Source organism: Leucoraja erinacea, chromosome 22, assembly GCF_028641065.1.
Source record: "Leucoraja erinacea ecotype New England chromosome 22, Leri_hhj_1, whole genome shotgun sequence".
NCBI classification, from domain to species: Eukaryota; Metazoa; Chordata; class Chondrichthyes; order Rajiformes; family Rajidae; genus Leucoraja; species Leucoraja erinaceus.
The window spans coordinates 37284247-37306524 of record NC_073398.1 but is presented as its reverse complement, the minus strand read 5'-3'; the positions used below and the strand labels follow the sequence as shown (position 1 = coordinate 37306524).

General features: G+C 40.2%; 1 protein-coding gene across 8 annotated transcripts in view; it reads right to left on the bottom strand.

Annotated features, from left to right (window-relative positions):
- The window catches only part of pcloa (piccolo presynaptic cytomatrix protein a), a 144258-nt gene that overhangs the window by 36658 nt on the left and 85322 nt on the right, over window positions 1-22278 (bottom strand). For 4 of the 8 annotated variants that reach the window (XR_008725261.1, XM_055653514.1, XM_055653513.1 and 1 more), the window contains 8 exons: window positions 18528-18636; window positions 15941-16008; window positions 13417-13625; window positions 12382-12429; window positions 10322-10452; window positions 9086-9112; window positions 2912-3005; window positions 792-863 (listed from right to left, as the gene is read on the bottom strand). Coding sequence is in view for 7 of the 8 variants with exons in the window: in XM_055653514.1 (XP_055509489.1) it covers window positions 792-863; window positions 2912-3005; window positions 9086-9112; window positions 10322-10452; window positions 12382-12429; window positions 13417-13625; window positions 15941-16008; window positions 18528-18636 (758 nt within the window). In the remaining variant the exon portion in view is untranslated. Of the gene's footprint in view, window positions 1-791; window positions 864-2911; window positions 3006-9085; window positions 9113-10321; window positions 10453-12381; window positions 12430-13416; window positions 13626-15940; window positions 16009-18527; window positions 18637-22278 lie in introns of those variants that run through there. The other 4 variants (XM_055653511.1, XM_055653518.1, XM_055653515.1 and 1 more) reach the window with 3 other exon arrangements.

Genomic DNA, 22278 nt, shown 5'->3' with positions numbered 1-22278 from the left:
AATCAACTGTACTGTGATCTTAAAGCCCTGTCTCACAGTACGAGTTCATTCCAAGAGCTCTCCCGAGTTTGCCCTGATTCGAACTCGGAGATTTACAGTAATGGCCACTTGTCGGTACTCGGGGCTCTTGTGGACATGTTGAAAAATCTTCACGAGTCTTCCCGTGCTTACCTGCCATTAGTGAGTCTCCCCGAGTACCTGCCGTTAGCATTACGAGCCGCTAAGAGACGTACCCGAGCTCCAACGTACCCGCTACGTTCATTGTCCTTGCTTACCACAAGTTTGAACATTTTTAAACTCGGGAGAGCTCTTGGAATTAACTCGTACCGTGGGACTGGGCTAGAACTCTGGCCACTCAAATTATAAAATATTTTGAGTTGTATTTAGAAATGTTTTACTTGATATGATTTTCAAATGCTTTTCTGTCACAATTGGGTGGTTTCTGCTGTTGAACGATGTTTTGCTGCTACTTTGTGCATTTAAATCATTCATCATTTCCCAGCAGAGACGGACCAAAACAATAGACAATAGATAATAGGTGCAGAAGTAGGCCATTCGGCTCTTCGAGCCAGCACCGCCATTCAATGTTGTCACAGCTGATCATATGATCAAGACGTGACCAAAACATCGTCTTCACTCAGAAAATGCAACACTCAGAAACAAAGCATTTTAATAACAAAACAGGGCCTAAAAAATAGAAACTAGTCCAAATGAAAGCTTTACTTGAACTTAAAATGAACAGTTAACAAGAGATATTACTCTTAATCTTGCCGAAAATCAGAAAAACTTACTTCACCAAGAAAGTCATTGGAGGAGATTCGATCATAATCCCAAACGGTCACTTCCAGCGTCTTCTTTTTCAGCTGCAGTGAAAGGACAAAATGATCACAACATCAGTGAGTGTTACAGTTCATCGTTCCATCATGAGCTGCTTTCCTTGTCATTAACAATGTCTGGAATATTAGCGGCAACACGGAGATAGAGTGGTGAAGAAGGTGCATGGTATACATGCCCTCACTGGTGAGGGTATTGATCATGGTATACATGCCCTCACTGGTGAGCTCACTGGTGAGGGTATTGATCATGGTATACATGCCCTCACTGGTGAGGGTATTGATCATGGTATACATGCCCTCACTGGTGAGGGTATTGATCATGGTACACTTGCCTCTACTGGTGAAATGTAGGCATTCCTTGGTCATGACTGACCATGGGTGAATAACCTCTACTAGTGAGGATATTGATGTCAGAGTTGGGAAGTCATGATGCAGCTCTATAGGACTTTGTTCTAGCCACACTTGGAGTATTATGTGCAGTTCTGGTCACCATTACAGGAAGGATGTGGAGGCTAAGGATAAAATAATCAAATACTGGAGAGTATGGCATTAGGGTGAGATGGACAATGTTTAAAGGGGATGTGCGGGGCAACTTTTTTTATGCAGAGGGCGATGAGTACCTAGAATGCTCTGTTGGGAGAGGTGGACAAGTTAGAAACATCGAAACATAGAAAATAGGTGCAGAATTAGGCTTTTCAGCCCTTCGAGCCAGCACCGCCATTCAATATGATCATGGCTGATCATCCAAAATCAGTACCCCATTCCTGCTTTCTCCCCATATCCCTTGATTTTGTTAGCCCTAAGAGCTATATCTAACTCTCTCTTGAAAATATCCAGTGACTTGGCCTCCACCGCCTTCTGTGGCAGAGAATTCCACAGTTGGGCCAAAGGGCCTGTTTCCATGCATTGACTCTATGACCGATAATGTCCTGGTTTGTCTTTGTTGCCCTTTGTAAACAAAAAAACTATGGTGCCTACATTCCAGTAGGGCCTGGTCTATGGCTTAAGAAGATATCAAGAACCTTGTCAATGCCATAGTCATCTCCTCTGGTCCGATCAGGCCCATAGAAGCAGATTCATATTTTTTCAAGGTTTCCAGCCTCTGCTCCTTATTAATATTGTAATATCAGCATATCCCTGCTAAATTTGTTCATCATCCACATCCTTCTCATTGGTGAATAATAATCAGATTAAATTGGAACTGTTGAGGTTTACAAATATGCTACATTGTGAAAATCTGACATTAAGTTGTGGTCACAATGAAATTTGGGTTATTTTAGTAAGTTCTTTAAAATCTTGAATTCCAGTCATGGAATGATCAGATGAATAATTAGTACTATTTGAGTACTAATGATTATTTCAAGAACTTGCTGTTATTTGAATGGTAAAATAGAGAAAACTATTGATTAAGGGACTGAAGTTTAGGGGTAACATGAGGGGGATCTTCTTTACTCAGAGAGTGGTGGCTGTGTGGAATGAGCTTCCAGTGAAGGTGGTGGAGGCAGGTTCGTTTTTATCATTTAAAAATAAATTGGATCGTTATATGGACGGGAAGGGAATGGAAGGTTATGGTCTGAGCGCAGGTATATGGGACTAGGGGAGAATATGTGTTCGGCATGGACTAGAAGGTTCGAGATGGCCTGTTTCCGTGCTGTAAATTGTTATATGGTTATTGATGCGGAGCAGTATAATAATGCTTTGAAAATATTTTGAAGTTTATAGTTCAAAATGGATTTCCCTTATACTTTCTGTTTCTCAATGAGAAACTCTTTTAAAAATACATTACATGATCTCTGTATTATTACAACGTTTGTAACTTGATCATTTTGTCTCAGCTTGTTGATTCACACATTAAGAACATACCAAAATATCAGCTACAGGATGATTTTGTGCACTGGCTAGCTAAGTATCTGAATTCCCTCAACAATGCTTCCTGCCTGTTCAGGAATTCATTATTTCATTTGAAATTAAATATTGTTCATGTGTTTCTCACATTTTCAAAACTGTGTCTTCTCTATCAAGCAGTTTGTCTCCTTAGCAAATGCATTCAACTATAGACATTGTGGTCCTCCTACCTGGTCCATTGAGATGTTTTTGTAGATCACTGTTTGATTCCACTCTGGGTTGAGACTTTTCTGCACCGGTTTAGTTCTGTGCTTGTTCTCTACACTGTTGCAAAATGCAATGCATCAGTTAATGTCAGATGTTAAGAATTAGATTAACATTGAAATAAATGAAACACTTGCATTTTCATGTTTTTGTTTAGAAAATCTGAGGATAGATTCAGAATCCTTACATGCTCACTACATGCAAGGATGGCACTTTAAACTTACAAAGCAACTGTGCTTGCAAGAGAGCAATCTTATTGTCATTTTAAAATTTAAATTCTTCAATAATACTTTTAGATGACTTTCTGTATCGAGAGTGAGCTCTTGCATATGAATGGAGTCAGTGAACATTTAAAAATATAATAAATAGAACAGGTTTAGTTGACCTACCTCTGCACCATGTCCTACACTCACCCACCTCCTGCATGGGTGTTATTAATTCACCCCTTAATAATTCAGGCTGGATCTTGTATTTGCTCAACATCTGAGTGACCACAGACCTCATGGCAAGAGAATACCAAAGATTCACTGCCATAAAACATAGACCTGTACAACACATCAACAGGCCCTTTGCCCACAAGGCCTGTATACATCAGCTTGCACATAGGAATCACTCCATTCTCCATATGTTCATTCTGGATGATCAGCCATGATCACATTGAATGATGGTGCTGGCTAGAAGGGCCGAATGGCCTACTCCTGCACCTGTTGTCTATTACCTATCTAAATGCCTGGTAAAAGTGGATATTATGTCTGATTCTACCAACATCCCACCAGACCAAGATGCCTACCAACTAAAACCCGCCTTATAATTGTCCTTTTAAACATTCTCCCTCTTATTTTAAAACTGTACCCTCTGTATTTAACATTTCCAGCCTTAGAAAAAAACCCCAACCCTCTATCTAAAGACACAAAGTGCTAGAGTAACTCAGCGGCTCAGACGACACATCTGAGGAACATGAATGGGTGATGTTTTGCATCAGACCATTCTGCAGACTGTGGTGAAAGGGGAGAGAAAGTTGGTATGTCAGAGCTGGTCAAAGTCTGGCAAGTGATAGGTGGATACAGGTGAGGGGGGTTTGATTGGCAGATATTTGGACAAAAGCCAGAGAAGGAAGATAAAAGTGTACGAAAGAGGAATAAATATAGACAGTAGGTGCAGGAGGAGGCCATTCGGCCCTTCCAGCCAGCACCGCCATTCAATGTGATCATGGCTGATCATCCCCAATCAGTACCCCGTTCCTGCCTTCTCCCCATATCCCCTGACTCCGCTATCTTTAAGAGCCCTATCTAGCTCTCTCTTGAAAGCATCCAGAGAACCTGCCTCCACCGCCCTCTGAGGTAGAGAATTCCACAGACTCACAACTCTCTGTGAGAAAAAGTGTTTCCTCGTCTCCGTTCTAAATGGCTTACCCCTTATTCTTAAACTGTGGCCCCTGGTACTGGACTTCCGCAACATCGGGAAAATGTTTCCTGCCTCCAGCATGTCCAAACCTTTAACAATCTTATATGTTTCAATGAGATGCCCTCTCATCCTTCTAAACTCCAGTGTGTACATGCCCAGCTGCTTCATTCTCTCAACACAATAAAGGTGAAAGGAAATGAGGAAGTGAGAAGGAATGGGTGTGAATCCAGGTGCGGCACAAGGAAGCAAGTGGGGGAAAAGGAGGGAGGATGTCCCGATATCCCAGATTCTGCAACAGGATCCAGGATCCTACCATGTACTTCGCAAGTCCTCCTGGTGTAACTTATCAAAATGCAACTGGTCTCTGTTTGGAATAACACCCCTGCATTACAACTCTCTAAAGCCTTCCACCAAGCCAAATTTGTATCCAAGTAGCCAACTTGGATCTCATGTGTTTACATTTTCAGACCTGTCGACCATATAGGCATGAGATGTGGATCATGTGCGGGCAGAGAAGACTTGTTGAACTTGCCATCGTGTTCAGTTTAGTTTAGTTTAGAGATACAGCATGGAAACATCATGTTCGGCACAGACATTATGGGCTGAAGGACCTCTTCCTGTGCTATATTGTTCTGTGTACTACATTCATTAATGCAGCTTGTTTCTATTTCAAATTTCATACATAATTAATACCTGAATGGAAGGTTGGTGTATGTCTTTTCACTTTACGGGGCTCTAATGAAACTTTGAACATCACAACAGCAAATCTTAGAAATCTGCATCAGCAGACAAACATATTTATTTTATTTTTTTTAATTTATTAGAAGTACAGTACTTTACAATAATACACATCAGATATATCTTATTACATTTGTTGTACCACTTCGTTTTTCGAGCTTTGAAAAAGATAGAAATAAAAGAAGTAAGGAAAGTGAGCAAGAATCGTGAAGGTGCAGGAAAGTGTTGGGAAAAGAAAGCCCCTTAGGGAAGAAGTTAGAGAAGTAAAGAAAGGAAATAAGACCCTAGAAAGAAAAGAAAAAAAAGGAAAAACAATCGCTCTATTGTAACACAAAACTCGCAAAAAAGGATATACCAACCGTGTTTTTAAAAAAAAAATTATTTTATACCCCCCGTTACCAGATCCTGGTACCATTTATATTTTAAATTACTATTGCACCTTATGCTTGTAATAGTTCCATAAATGCAGACCACGTCTTTTGGAAGTGATCTGCTTTGCCTGCTAGGAGGAGTCTCATCTCTTCCAAGTGTAGTGTTTCGAACATGTTTGAAATCCACATTTTTATTGTTGGTATTGGAGCATTTTTCCAAAATTTGAGTATAAGCTTTTTTCCCCATTATTAGCCCGTAATTAAGTAAGTTCTTTTGAAACACGTTTAATTCGGGGTTACCTTCCGATATTCCAAAAATGATCCATTCTGCTTTTGGTACAAGTTTTATTTTAAATAATTTTGTGAAGATTTCAAATATTTTGTTCCAAAATGTTTGGATTTTTATACAAAAAACAAAAGAGTGCGCTATGTTAGCTTCTTGTGACTGACATTTATCACAAATGGGTGAGACATTGGGGAAAAGTTTATTTATTTTAGTTTTTGAATAATATAGTCTATGTAATGTTTTATATTGAATTAGAGTATGTCGTACGTTGATCGAGCATTTATGCACATATAGTAAGTGTTTATCCCAGCTCTCTTTTGAAATTTTTATAGCTAGTTCTTGTTCCCAGTCTCTTCTAATACCATCGGTTGTAGGTATTTCTATATTTAAAATAATGTTGTATAAGTATGATATTAGATTTGCTGATTCAGCCTTTGTCTTCATGGCTTCATCCAATAAGTCTGGGGACATGTTATGATAGTCTTTTGTGTATTTTTTCAGATAGTCACGGATTTTAAGATATTTAAAATATTGATTATTTTTCAAATTATATTTCAGTTGTAATTGTTGAAATGATAATAATTTTCCTAATTCATACAAGTCTCCGAGCGTTTTAATTCCCATTCTTTCCCATTGTGTAAATGATTTATCTATAATTGAAGGTTTAAACGACGGGTTATTGACTATTGGCATTAAAAGAGATAGATTTCTTAATTTTAGATTCTGTTTTATTTGTTTCCAAGTTCTAATTGTGTGATCGTTGATTCTGCTAGTGTTTCAGGTAAGATTTGTTCTTTAAAAGCAAATGTATACATTTTCTGTAGACGTGGTGTAACTATGTCGTAAAAACATTTATAAAATTCATTACTGAATCCGTCTGGTCCTGGTGTTTTTCCGTTCTTAAGTGTGTTTATTGTGTCTTCTATTTCCTTATATGTAATTTGTGCTCCCAGTTCCTCTTGTTCCTTCAGTTCTAGTTTTGGAAGGTTACAATTGTCCAAAAATTCTGAAACTTTATTATTGTCTATTAGCGTTTTTGATGTGTATAAATTCTTGTAAAATTGAGCAAATCTTTTATTGATATCATTAGGTAGTGTTAATAATTTCCCTCTGATTTAATCTTTAAAATTGCATGATCTTTTTCCCGTTTTTTCAGTTGGCATGCCAAAAGTTTATGTGGTTTATCCCCAAAAATAAAAATGTTCTCGTTTTGTAATTTGGAATAATCTTATAACCTTCTCTGATAATAATTTATTTAGCTTAAATTTCAGTATTAAAATTTTATTATGTTTATCCATAGTTGGATCTTTAGCATTATCTATATCTAGTTTTCTGATTTGTTCTTCTAATTGTCTTTGTTCATTCTTATTCTTTTTGTTTTGAAAAGCTTGATACGAGATAATGACTCCTCTAATAAATGCTTTGAAGGATTCCCATTATAAAGTGGGCGATATATCTGGTGTATCATTTATCTCAAAAAATAGATCCATCTGTTTTTTAGATATATACTCCCTTGTGGGTCTTTCAAAATTTGCGAGTTAAACCTCCAGAACGATTTGTTCGTGGACATTCCTTCTAATTTTAGAACGAAAGTTAGCGGGGAGTGATCTGAAATCGTATTGGTGTGATATTTAGGGTTCATAGTATAAGGGATTAGTTTTGTATCCACTAGGAAGTAGCCTATTCGTGAGTATGTTTTTTGTACCATTGAATAAAACGAGTATTCCCTTCCAGTCGGATTCGCGATCCTCCAAACGTCTGCTATATTTGTATTTTTTATAGATGTATTTAAGAGTTCACTAGTTTTAGATTTCATATTACCTCTTTGTTTTTGCATCGATTTATCTAAGTACGGATATAAAACACAGTTGAAGTCTCCTCCAATTATAACATTTTGGTAGTTAAATTCTGCGATTATATTCAGGATTTTATTAAAAAATTGAGGATTATCAAAATTGGGCACATATATGTTTACCAAGGTGATTGGCGTAGCATGGATCTCTCCTGTAACTATAAGATATCTCCCTTCCTTATCTGATATAATGTTCTTTGATTTGAATGGTATTCCTTTGCGAATAATGATTGCGGTGCCTCTGGATTTCGAAGTAAATTAGGAGTGAAATGTTTGGCCTATCCAATTCGCCCTCAATCTCATCTGATCTTGATGTTTAAGGTGCGTTTCTTGTAGAAAAGTAATGTCCGTGTTATATGATTTCAACTGAGCTAGTATTTTGCCCCTTTTAATTGGTTCATTGATACCCCTTATATTCCAGCTACACAGTGTGATAACTCCCATTTTCTTTTGTTTATCATCTTGCATTTTCTCTGATTTTAATACCCTTATTTATTACGGCGCATCCATACCTCAGGACTCTGGATATTTGGGGGGTGTTTATATTACTAACTTCCTTGGTAGATCCCTTTTGCGATTTTCCTTGGAAAAAAACCCCCAAAAAAACAAAAAACAAAAACAAAACAAAAAAAAACACATAGTAGTGAAGACAAACATATTTAGATAACAGTACTAACATTAATCCTCACCAAACTTTAAGGTCAACAAAAGTAAGACACGACAGTTTATAGTAAAATATATCATTATGAAATGTACTTCACTATTAACTTTGGAAACAGCTGACTAAGGGAAAGATGTAGCCAGGGCTTTATTTCAACTTTTTTGTACTGAGGTGATTCAGGACCAATACGAGTAGCCAGATTTCATCAGCTGTGTACAAGGCACAAGGCAACTTAAAAAGGTTTTCATGTTGGATAAGGACAAGGGTTTCCCTTGTTAATTACCAAAGCTATGTGCTGGCCAGCTGACTGCAGTTATCTCTTTCACCAATGGAAGGAATGCTCTATCCCAGTGTTGCGACTTATTGCACCAGTGAATCCTTTATTTAAAGGCATTTCTTATCACTGTCATTGTATAATGCTTTGGTGCAGTTTGGCTAAACTGGCACATACTGATTCACATGGACTCATATTTCAACAACTTCACCTCACTAATTGATCGATGCTGTGTTTCACATCAGAACAAAATGTGGATAAATAAGTTATTTTCCACTATTACATTACATGAGCAACTTCTTGCCCTCCTGGATTTTTAAGTCTCCAACATGTTTCTGTTTTACTCAGGAAGTTACTAACTTTAGAGGTACACTGTTATTTGAAGTGTCAAACAGTCATTAATAAAATGACTAATTAGTAGAACAAATAGATAATGTCATGCTACATCCCAATATAAATGTACATCAATAACCCAGCTCTAAAGTCAGCATGCCCAGTTCTTGCTGGTACAAAAACATCAAGAATCACAATGAGAAGGGAAAGATAAACACTACCTTGCATTCTGGACAACCATAACTTGGCTGCAAACGCCGAGAGATTGAGGAGAGAGCAGAATAAAGAGGAATAAAAAGATGCACAAAGACAAAGAGTGAGATCGAGAATATAGTTATGCATGTGAAGTAATTCTTGTAAAAATCTGTGAAGATGAGGTCAAGAATAGTAATACTGACCAAATGATCATAGATTATAAAACAGTTCCTAGACTGGATTTGACAAGGCTCGGCACGCATTCTAATATTATTGACGAATGAATAAGCAACACATACATCAATATTTTCCATTGAGCTTTTCTCCCCTGGAGAGGCAGATATCTCAGATATCTCAGGAGCTATTTCAGATGTATTTGTAACATAAGAACCAGACGTTAGATCATGCTCTATTATTTATCTCAGTGTTATCTCCACCCTTCTCCCAGTAAAGGTTACACATTACTTAAAAGTATCATTCTCATATTTTCCATATTGATTTGACACAAATAAATAAGGTTCATTGAGTTTGGACCGTCTGTGATGCGTTTGTGTGAGATCCTGGACAGGATATCCCATTATAATAAATTTACAACATTACACTTTTTGAAGAGATTCATGTTCATAAGTTCAAGGAGCAGAATGATTCCACTCGGCCCATCAAGTCTACTCCGTCATTCAATCATAGCTGATCTATCTTTCCCTCTCAACCCCACAAGTTTTAATTGTATTCATTACTACAACTTCTATATTCCCACAACCTTCTATATGAAAAAGTTGACTTTCCATTCCACCTTCAGCCTACAAGAAATGTTTACCAGTAGGAAGATTGGATTAGATGGTATTAAATCTAATGAGAGGTTGGACAGACTAAGATTGTTTTCGTAGGAGCGTCGGAGGCTATGGGGAGACCGGTATAAAGTTATGAGAGGCTAAGAAAACTCTGACAGTCAGTTGACAATATGCTCTCCACACCTGATCAAAATGTGGTCTGCAGGTGAATTGAAGAACACCGCATCCATTGTGTCCAAACTCTTTGTAAAGTCTTAAGACAAAAGAATCTTACAACAGCAGTCCCTGACTCAGAGTCTGCTTCTGTGCTCAATTTAATTTGCTGTTCACGAAGGTCTAATGGCTGTGGCCAATGGTGTAGGGATTCTATCCATAATCTTAAACATGAAACCCACAAACAATTCCTCTCGCCATCCAATGTTGTACAATAACCAAAGATTGGGCCTTATTTTGCCAGTGTTACTTCCTTACCCTCTGCCTGGAAGAAGGTAAACTTTAACAAATGGGTCTGAATAGCCGTTGTTGTCCCTTGGAGCCAGGTCACGGGCTTGTAGAACATGAACAACGAGATTTCCAACTTGCTTGTCGTAGTTCATTTGTAACTAAGGGAAAAAATCCAAGTGACAGAAAGTTAGAGGAGATTACAAATCTTCTATTTGTCCCTTATATTTTACGATCCCTTTTCTGGTTAAAAAAAAGCAAAACATGAATTTACAGCCTGTTGTTTACTCTCCAATGGCCATCCCAACTTCTCTTTTCAAGAAACCTTCCACTAGATTACAGAATAACAGAAGCAGGAATGTTATATATGCATTATCTTGCTGCAATCTTAAGACAATATTTCACCAGCCACTATCTTTCCCCATTATGTCACATCTGTGCTTGGCAACATAGATTTAAGAAATAATTAAAATAAAAACATTTGATTCATTGTTTGGGACATGATGCTGGTGATACGGCCACCAGGTCCTGCCGACCACTAACTGTCTTTGAGAAGGTGCTTGAAGCTCAGCAGAGTTGCTACTGGCCATTTGCCCATGAAGCTGTTTAGTGAAGGTGTCCTGGGATTTAGACAGCACAAGAAAAGAAATGGCAATACATTTCCAAATGTGGGCGGCGTGTGATCTGGGAGTGAACCCAAAGGCAGCGGTGATCCTTTGTGTCCACTGTCCTTGTTTATCATGGCAGTGGACCCAGCGTTGAGAAGTGCTGTTGGAATTGCCCATGGTCACTAACTGCAGTGTACTTTGTTGATGGTGGTCAATGCAATTAATGCTTATTAATGCTTAAAGGGCTTCCAATTAAGAGGGATACTTTTCCAGCATGCTGTTACATTTCTTGAGTATAGTGGACCTGCACTCTGCCAGGCACTGCACCAGGTTCATGACATATGCCTTGCGAATGGTGCAAATTATCCTCCCTTTACTCTAATTACTATTTATATACTCAGAATATGTATGGATTCCCTTTTATAGTTATATATATTCAAGATATATAAATAACTCGAATGAGAAGGTGGGGGGCCTGAATAGTAGGTATCCCACCAACATGAACATTGGATGTATTTATAGATGGCAAATGAGGTTGCCTTCGCATACAGTGGGGCTTGGAGCAGCTGGGAAATCATCCAGAACAATGGCAGATGGGATTTAATCCAGACAAGTGTGAGGATTTGGGAGATTAAATTCTGGTGGGGCAGAGTAAATAGAGGGGATCTGTGTGTGCCCTTTAGGTGATGGTTTAATGACCAGGGATTCCTGATTCAAAGTAAAATCAGTAAAAATGGCAGAAATGCTTAACAGGCCAAGTAACATCCATGGGGAGAGAAACAGAGGTAACATTTCTGCCCAATGACACCATCATAAATGAGAACATAATTGTGTGTTAAGTTGCAGCGAGAGGAAGGAAGGAGAGAAAATGCCAGTGAGTTGTTCTGTTCATCTGACCTGATGGTCATTCCCTTTTGTTAAAGATTTCCCGTCACTGCTCAGAGTTCCTTCACATTGTAACAATATCTTTTATCCCTAACTGTTCCCATTTTATTGCCCTTGCTGATCCTCCCTCTTATCACAACTCAACATACACCTCTTTCCTACTTTTCGAGTTCTGATGTTGACCAAAATGTGACCCCTGCTTCTCTCTGCACAGACACTCGATAATCTGCTGAGTATTTCAGATTTCCCGTATCTCCAGTATTAATGTTAGGGGCAAAAGTTACCAGAGTAGGACACGTGAGAAGGGACATTTATTTTTGTGTAGAGAGGCGATGATCACGGGAAGGTTGCACTGTGAAGGAATCAGCTTTCAGAGGGAATGATGAACTGTAAGGACATTAACTTGTTTGACCCTGGCAGAAGGGAATAATCAAACTGCTCTCAAGAAGCCAGCATATAACCGATGGGCCAATTGGTCTCTTCAATGCCATTATGATTCTATAATGATCAATATCCTAAATTTTAGAGTAATGTTTGATAAAGTAAATGTTGAAAAAATAAAACATTATAAAACATAAAATGACAGCGGGCATTTACCTGAATCTCTCCAGTGATGGGATGTAACTTGCTTGCTGTCTCAAGAGGCTGCAGAACAGTAAAACTCTGCTTAGTTTAGTTCATTATTGTCACGTGTGAAAAGCTTTTGTTTATGCACTAGCTAGCCAAAGAAGACTACACACAGTGTACAGATAAAGGGTAAAGGGTAAAACATTCAGTGAAAGATAACGTTTGATTAAAGATAGTTGTAAGGTCTCCAGTGAGATAGATGGGATGTCAGGATCGAATCAGGCCCGTTCTCTGGGAACAGCTGGGAAGAACCTGACTGAATCTGGAGTGAAACAGCTTCCTCATTTAAACATTTAACATTTTCTGTAATTCTGACCTTTTAACCACATATATAACTTTTTGTAATTGTTTGGCTCTGATTCAGGTCCGTTTAATACATTATGACAGTCATTCCTTGATTCCATGTTCTTGCATTAATGGGTTAACATAAAGTAAGAATGCAAGTGAAGTAAGAATAGAGGAGAGGTTGTAGTGATCTGGTCCACCCTCTGCAATAGTCGAGGGATCTCTGCTTACTTTATCTTCACTATTTCTCTCATTCCTTTACAGTCAGGGTCACACAGAAAAGGCCATTCAGCCCAACACATCCGTAGCAACCATGATGCCCATCTAGTCCCATTTGCCAGCAATTGGCCCAATTCCCTCTAAACCTTTCCTATCTGTGCACTTATCCAAACGTCTTTTCCATGTTGTTACTGTACGTGCTGCAATTAACTCCTCAGTTTCAGTTTAGTTTATTGTCACGTGTATCGAGGTACAGTGAAAAGCTTTTGTTGCGTGCTAACCAGTCAGCAGAAAGACAATACATGAGCCAATCAAAAATAGTCCAAGGCTCATTGCCTTAGACGCTGGTCTCTCTAAAATTCCAGTCTGCGCTGTTTGTTGTTATTTAATGGCTGATCTTGATTCTTTCATGCATTACACAATTTGTTGTTATCGAGATATAGCAGACTTTACCGATTTAAATCAATGCGTGGGTGAGTTTGGCTGGCCTAGTCTACTCACCTTGCTGCTGTGTCGCTTTTTGCTTATTGAAGGGGAGGCGGGCTGCCCGGGACTTGGGGCAGCACTCGATGCAGCTGATGTGGTTCCTGAGTGGCTGTGGGCTCCTTTCTCTATGGCCGAGCTCACCACACAAGAGGCCTGCTGTGACACTTTCTGTAGCTCTGCTGCCAATTGCTTTGGGTCAACTCCTGGTGACCTTTGCTTTTCTACTGAATAAAATAAACAAATTGTTTTGTTTCAGATGAAACGGTGACATTTACAAACTGTTCTCTGGTTGAAATGATCAATCGTGAGGAGAAAGAATATTCATATCTCCAGATATGTGAATACATCTACATCAGATTAGGTTTGCTGGAGCGGCCCATCAGTCTTTGTGACGATTCCTGCTGCCTCCGTGATGTGTTTAATGATTAACACAAGGGATCAAAATCCTTGTTGCCCCAACACTCTTCCTGCTCTCTGTGTAGCCCTCAGCTCTACACAAGTAACAGTTTTGAATGATAGAATTGGAACAGAACGTTGAATTGTTACAGCACCAAATGCACCCACTGGAACAGACAATGCCTTGGAAGCAATCCAGTCGCTCTAATTACCCATCAATCACCTATTGGTTCATTCATTTATGGATCCAATCACCACAGGTTTTACAAGAAATCATCTTTAAATATTTATCTGATTCACTTTTGAAATGAATAATCAAATTGACATCTATCTGCCTCTTAGGCAGTGTACTTCAGATTACAACCTCACACTGCAAAAGGTTTAGTCTTGTGTCAGGCCTGGATCTAATGTCAATCAGTGCCCATCCTCTGGTTAATGACTCTGAGTAAGTGACCTAATTCTCAGCATCTTGGCCAGTGTTTTACTTTGACCAGTGTTTTTTGTTATTATTTTTCATGTGGCAGCCAGTTATCTTACTCACACTTCCTCCAATACATTGAAGGTAAAGTCAAGTCAAGTCAAGTTTATTTGTCACATACACATACGAGATGAGCAGTGAAATGAAAGTGGCAATGCTCGCGGACATTGTGCAAAAAGACAAACAAACAACCAAACAAATTATAAACACAATCATAAAAACACACACATATTCTTTTACATATTAAATATTGGAAGGAAAAACGTTCAGTAAAGTTAGTCCCTGGTGAGATAGGAGTTTACCGTCCGAATGACCTCTGGGAAGAAACTCCTTCTCAACCTCCCCGTTCTCACAACATGGCAATGGAGGCGTTTGCCTGACCGTAGCAGCTGGAACAGTCCGTTGCAGGGGTGGAAGGGGTCTCCCATGATTTTATTGGCTCTGGAGTTGCACCTCCTGATGTATAGTTCCTGCAGGGGGGCGAGTGAAGTTCCCATAGTGCGTTCGGCCGAACGCACTACTCTCTGCAGATAGACAGAAATGCTGGAGAAACTCAGTGGGTGAGGCAGCATCTATGGAGCGAAGGAATAGGTGATGTTTCGGGTCGAGACCTTTCTTCAGACTGATGTGGAGGTGGGTGGTGGGGGGGGGGGGGGGGGGGCGGGAAGAAGAAAGGAAGAGGCGGAGACAGTGGGCTGTGGGAGAGCTGGGAAGGGAAGGAGGAAGAAAGTAGGGACTACCTGAAATTGGAGAAGTCAATGTTCATACCGCTGGGGTGTAAACTACCCAAGCAAATATGAGGTGCTGCTCCTCCAATTTGCGGTGGGTCTCACTCTGGCCATGGAGGAGGCCCAGGACAGAAATGTCAGATTCGGAATGGGAGGGGGAGTTGAAGTGCTGAGCCACCGGGAGATCAGGTTGGTTAGTGTGAACTGAGCGGAGGTGTTGGGCGAAGTGATCGTCAAGCCTACGCTCACCGATGTAGAGCAGCTGATACCTAGAGCAGCGGATGCAATAGATGAGGTTGGAGGAAGTGCAGGTGAACCCCTGCCTCACCTGGAAAGACGGCTTGGGTCCTTGAATAGAGTCAAGGGGGGAGGTAAAGCGCATGTGTAGCATTTCCTGCGGTTGCAAGGGAAAGTGCCAGGGGAGGGGTGGTTATGGTGGGAAGGGACAAATAGACCAAGGAGTTACGGGGAGAGCAGTCTCTGCGGAAAGCCGAAAGGGGAGGAGATCCTCCAATAAGTTAGGTTCTTTATTTATGCACCAACCTTTTGGGTAGAACATTGCCAAATTCCTTTTGGAATTCTAAAACCGCTACATCTACAGTATCCCCTTGTTCAAATTTATAAAGATGATTTACCCTTTGTAAAACCATGTGAACTATGTTTGATCTCAATGATTAGTTATTGATCTTAGTGACAAGCATCATGCCAACAACAGATGTTGAACTGACTAGCCTGTCATTCCCCACATTGGCTCTTTTCCAATCTCCTGGTGATTCTTGGAATTTTAAACACTTGTTGATCTCTTTTTGCAAGCTTCACTAATCTTTAGCTCCGTGAATTTCTCTAACACTTTATATTCTGTGATCAGGATTTTTACCAGCTCCTCTCTGAAATTAGCCTAATTGCAGTTGAGAACAGATGTTTAAATTTGTCCTACCTGCCTTTGTTCTGTCCTTCAAGTCCAAATGCTGGAGTTTCTCTGAATCAGAAAGCATGTTGAGACCCCTGAAGAAAACATAACATGTTTAGATAACTTTAAATGAGCATGTTATAGTTTCATCGTGAATATAATGTGAGCAGTGTTTAATGGCATAAGAATATTGCAGTCAACTCACATTAGTGAAGCTTAATGATTTAGCAATAGTTCAAACAGAAATGAATGAATCAACTTCAAAAGTGAAACCTATGTATGTGTTAAGTTTAAGGAAGAACTGCAGATGCTGGAAAAAACGAAGGTAGACAAAAAGCTGGAGAAACTCAACGGGTGAGGCAGTATCTATGGAGTGAAGGAATGGGTGACGTTTCAGGTCGAGGCCCTTCTTCATCTTGTGTGTAAAGTTGGTGCATCTTCTCAATATAGAAGCTCAGGAACAGTTGTTCTGCCCACAGAGCTCAGATGCATTGACATTCACGTTGTTGCCGTGCATGAGAATCGATGGATGGGACGAGGTAGCTGAAAGAACAATTTAATGGGTAGGATAAACCAGAGAGATTAGAATCTAATCTAATCTATCTAATCTAAGAGTAGTTCCAGCCTCACGGGGCAAGTTTTAGAATCATGAATAGCTGGTCTGGTGAACCCAGCAACACCTCCTGGTGATGTGAATGTCTCATCCACATCTGCCCTCCTCTAATTCAGAAACAGCATGCTTCCTTTACCAGTGAATGCACTCCAATGCACTGAAAGATAAGTCCAAGGAGAGCTTCTAAAAACAAAATAAAATGCTCCTCCTCCTAGGTGGACCTGAATTGAGCTTCCTGGAAAAGAGGAAATCCTGGAAAGTTGTGCAAGGCAAGCTTGGTGATAGGATTCACGGTTACCCTGACGAGAGTCGAGGAAAGCAGTCTTGTTGTAAACACGCCTTGTTTCAATGGAAGACCTCAGAACAACATCCCGATCTAGCAGCAGGCTGTTAGATTATCTAATTGTTTGAACAAGAAAGAACAAAACTTGAAGCTAGTTATTGTCTGTATGATCTGTGCCAAGGCAGATACTGATGGTTGTGGGACTGAACACCCACTAATCTGTTATCTGCATCTGTGCAACACCAACAAAAGCAGCACGAATATCAATGCTGAAAGTCTCAAGGACGGCAAAGAGAACTTTCCTCTAACTTGATGTCCACCATAATGAACAGCACAAAACACCAAGGAATGTCTGATGAAAGAGACCAGGGGACCCATGAGCTGATTAATTGCAAGCCAAAACATACTTTGTTTGAAAGCTTTGCCATGCTTGAGGTAGAACGGCTGAAGATGTCCCACTTGGGCGTCATTTGCGCGTCACGCAGGTGGCGCCAAAGATTTTGTGAATTCCGAAATCCTGGGGCGCCGCACGTAACCGCGCGTCACTGCCTAGGCCACCACGCCTCACCACACGTCATGCGCTCGTAATGCACGCCATGCACGCATCACGTACGCATCACGACGCGCCCAAGTGGGACAGGACCTTAACCCTAACCCTAACACTAATGCATTTGAATGCTCAGGAATAGCTGTAATTAACATCCAATGAACAACGAGAATGGAGTCAACCCTGTCAACTTCTTGGTCACATCTGCTATCAATGCTGGAGTTCTAAACCTCTGTGGGAGATACTTCAGTGCAAATTTACTACTTTCTCTTCCAAGTCAGAGACTTCACAGACATTATGATCAAGACCATTTTCATGAAAGAATACAAACTGGATTGCAATAATTATAGAGGGTTCCTCCTGCTATCTGGCACAAGGATCTTCAGCAGTCACCCCTCTCCTCTGCCCACAGAATCACAGCACGGGCGGGGTACATCACCTGGGGAGAGAGTGGACTTTCACCCCATGTCAACTCTGAGAAATAAACTAGTGGCTTTGTGGATATGTGGGCTTCAGCCTGTGCCTGCCTTCAGGGATTTATCGCCACCTCACACTCACTAAATGATGGCAAGCTGCTGGTTCTTCAAGAAACAATCTTTTGTGTTGGAACAATTCACTTCACTGCAATGGAGTTAATCATCAGGACTAATAGAAATTGTTAAGCGTAAGGTCTGACCTCTGTACACAAGGTGCTTGTTCATTCACATTCTACATCACCAACCCCCACCAATTCTACCATTCACCTATGCATACAGAGGAACCTAACAACCACATGTCTTCGGGACAAACAGCACCCAATGTCTTCTTTGCTACATTTTTCTTTCAGGTTTAGTCAGAGTAATAGAAAAAAATGATATCAATGATATTCATTTGCATTGAGGCCTTGTTTGAATTTTTCAATAGATGCAAGTTTTGTAAAGGAAAGTGTTTGATACAAACTTTATTGTGAGGATTTAGGCCTGACAGGAGAAATATTACAGTTTGAGGAGAACGGCAGCACTGCAATTTGTTCTTGTCCAAGGATCAGCTGAACTGAGAAGGTTTCATTGCATTGCAATAAATATTTGATTTCTAGTGCAAATAACAAATGTACAAAGGTTTCACTGTAATATGGTGACAAACAAAAGTCATGGAGTTTGAATGGTAAACAGCAAGGTGGGGTAAAACTCACAGTCTTACACATATTTCAGCTTCCCGAGCAGGGACACCAATGATGCACTGCACTTCCTCATAGGTTTTACCAGTCAGAGGAATTCCATTCCACTCAAGAACTTGCATTCCTATTAAACAAAGCACACAGAATGACACTGTGATAGAGCCCCGTCTACCTATGGATATCGCTCAATCCTTTTAACTCTAAATAAATAACTAGCTTCAATTAGCTTTCCTGCCAGTAAATATGTTTCCCAATCTCTGACGTTAAACATTTGAACACATGCTCAGATAGATAAATGTGTTACTCCTGTGTTTACTGCAACTAATATGATCTGTTGAAATGGAAATGAATGCTGTTAAAAACTACCCTTTTAAAATATTGCACCATATAAATAGTAAACGCAAAGTCTGGAAAATTATGTTATTAATTTATAAACACAAATAGTTTAAAAGCTATTTCACAGCAAACAGGGAAAGTTTTAAAAACAAGTGAAACATGCATTTAATTGCAATTACTATTTTTTAATAGTAATTTTACTCATAAAATCACACACATTTCAAATATCTCAGCAAATGAAGAAACAGAGAAAGCAGTAGAGTGAAAAGAAAACTGATGTTTCAACTTACACTTACAGTAATGTTAGCGAGTCAATATAAAGGGTCGAAAAAACTCTGAGTGCTGCACAAAATAAATGGCAAAATAAAAAGGACAATAAGCATGCATTTTCAAAGAAGACTATCTTTGCTGCACTGGTATCTTGCTTTTTCTTTATTTTCTAAATACAATTGTTCACCAGCATTACATGTGAGATAATATCACAAATCTTTAAAAACGAGACCATTTGTGAATCTCTTAGGAACTGAGGACCTTTGGATGTGCTCTGCAGGTTCCAACTATAAGTATCTTTCTATTTTTCTTTTGCAATAATTGTTGCTTATTAGCTTCAGAACACTAATATTTCCAGAACTTCTCCCCATCTGCGGTACTTTTGATCAGTCACAGGGTGTGGACAACACAGGCAAGACCAGCATTTACCATCCCACTTGCATGTGGTGATGACCTGACTTCTTGGCTGACTTGCTAGAATAATTCAGAGTGTAGTTCAGAATAATCCTCAATGAAGTGGGTCTGGAATCGCATGTAGTCCAGATGGATTATTGTACAATAATGGATCACATAAACTAGATTTTGTGTTAAAAAATCAGTTTACTTCAAGGATTTGAACTCAGTTAGTTGAGACCTGGATTACGAGTCCAAATGCCATTATTTCCATCGGATTTATACAGGCCCACACATTGGATGTGGCTTCATCGTTCAAGTTTCCAATTTCAGCAAGTTCTTTCTCATGATTCACAATGTCCAATTCTATTCACAAATTTTAGCTAATGGCCATGCCTATTGTAGAGAGACATAGAAGTGATACTGATACATCTTATTCAAGTCAAATGACAGTGAGGAATATCCCCAAGAGTCTAATTACCAACCCCTGCCATTCAATAGCTTTACCATCACCTATCAACCTGTCAACAGCCTGCAGTCTGAAGAAGGGTCCCTACCCAAAATCTTGACTGCCCATTCCCTCCACAGAACCTGCCTGACCCACAGAGTTCTTCCAGCAATTTGTTTTTCACTAGTTCTTGCTTCTCCAAGTTGTGGTGCACTGTTGAACAGAAACTACACTCAAGAAGCTTGGCAAAATGCTGGATAAAACAACCTGATCGACAAGCACACAATTGACAAAGCATTAACTTCCTCCAAGACTGACAAATCATGGCTGAATGAATTCCATTTATAAAATTTTTGCAGTGACTGCCAAGGTTTCTTCAACATACAGACCAAACCCAAGACTGGGACTGACGATGGTACATATTGTAAGTCCACCTCTACAAATATATTACCATTCCTTCATTGTCTCTGAATCTAAATACTGAAACTCCCCAGCTAACACCTTTATCATATACAAGTTTGCTGCCCTAGTTCCCGATTGGATGGAAGATTAGAGATAGGTAATAAATGCTGGTATATCTCTCTGGTCCAAATGCCATCAATGAACATGGTACAAAATCTCTGTTATCTCACATTGATTTCCCTACAAATTGACATTATTCATCATTAATGCACCTGAAGCAATTCTTGCAACTCTGCTCCTTGGTGGTGGAAGTGGAACACAGCTCTCATTAGCTGCCGAATCAGAATATCTGAACCAGGTAGTAGTTTTCCTTGAAAATCTATGACTTAAATATTGTTATTGAGCAGAATAGAACCTTAGTCTCTTGTCATGGACACATCACCTCAGTTATTTATGTCCGATATGAATAAATGCATCCAAGAAAGATTCTAACGCTGTCGACTGGAATGACAAAAGTACCATGAATTACATAATTGAAGATTTACTATAATAGAACAAGATTCTACTGATGATGTGAATTCTAAACCTCTACATGATTTTTCATTAATTTTGATATAGAAAGTAGCATACGGTACAGCACAGCATAGAACAGGCCATTCAGCCCACAATGTTCATGCTGACCATGATGCCAAGACCAACTCTTGTCTGCCTGCACAACATCCATTTTCCTCCATTCTCTGCATATCCATGCGCCAATCTAAAAGTCTCTTAAATGTCACTATCGTTTGTGCCACCACCACCATCCCAAGCAGCATGTTTCAGGCACGTGTGAAAGGCCTCATCAGATGCCAAGTATCCTCTGCACCACCTTACCCAGGGCTCACAGCAACTGGAACCTCAACATTTGTCATCTCGTTGCCCCTTCTCCCGTCACGCAGCGACCATCTGTGGCTCCGGTTTCAACACACTAGGATCACGGAGAACCAGCTGAAAACAGACTTCACGACTTCCGCAATTCACTGTTGCACCGAACACCACATCCCTACCTGGCTTGGTCCTGCCCCGCAAGGAGTGGGTCGCCCTTAACCCGGCTCTGTACATGAGTCGGCCGGTTCAATGCCAACATGTATCGCTGGGGGCTGCGTCCATCAGCAGCCTGCATGTGTGGAGCAGACCAGCAAACAGCACAGAACGGCATTATCGACTGCGCTGTCCCACCACCCCCCCCCCCCCCCCCCCCCCCCCCCCCCCCCGGTGGAGGGGTAGACCTCACGACCCTAGACAACAGCACGTTGAACTGGAAACAACGCCTGGAGGCCGTTACATAACCTCTGCTGCCTCAAACGTCAGAAGGCATCCACCACATTGCCACTCTAGAGCCCCGCCCTCCAGTAATTGATATTACCATCCTGGAAAACAAGTTCTGACTGGCTGCCACTCTGCGCTAATCATAATTTAATATAAATCTATCAGCTCTCTCCCCAACCTCCAACATTCAAGTCTGATCATCTTGTCCCTGTAACTACTACAGTACTCTCTGATCCAAGCATCATTCTGGTAATGTGTCAGAAGGAACTGGTTTACACCAGAAGAAACTCAAAATGCTGAAGTTCCTCAGCGGGTCGGGCAACATCTCTGGAGAAAAGGAATAGGTGACGTTTCGGGTCGAGACCCTTCTTCAAACTGAGAGTCCTGACCTGCTGAGTTACTCCACCATTTTACATTTATCATCCTCTTCATTTGCTTGACCAGGAGTAGAGTCGGCAACCATTTTGCCAAACACTTGCTCCTGGTCTGCCAAAGCCTTCTGGTTGTTAAACATTGTAACTTCTAATCCCATTGTCACACTGTCCTTACATCAGTGATCTCCTCCAGTGCCAGAGTGTGGTCACACACAAACTGGAGGACCAGCACTTC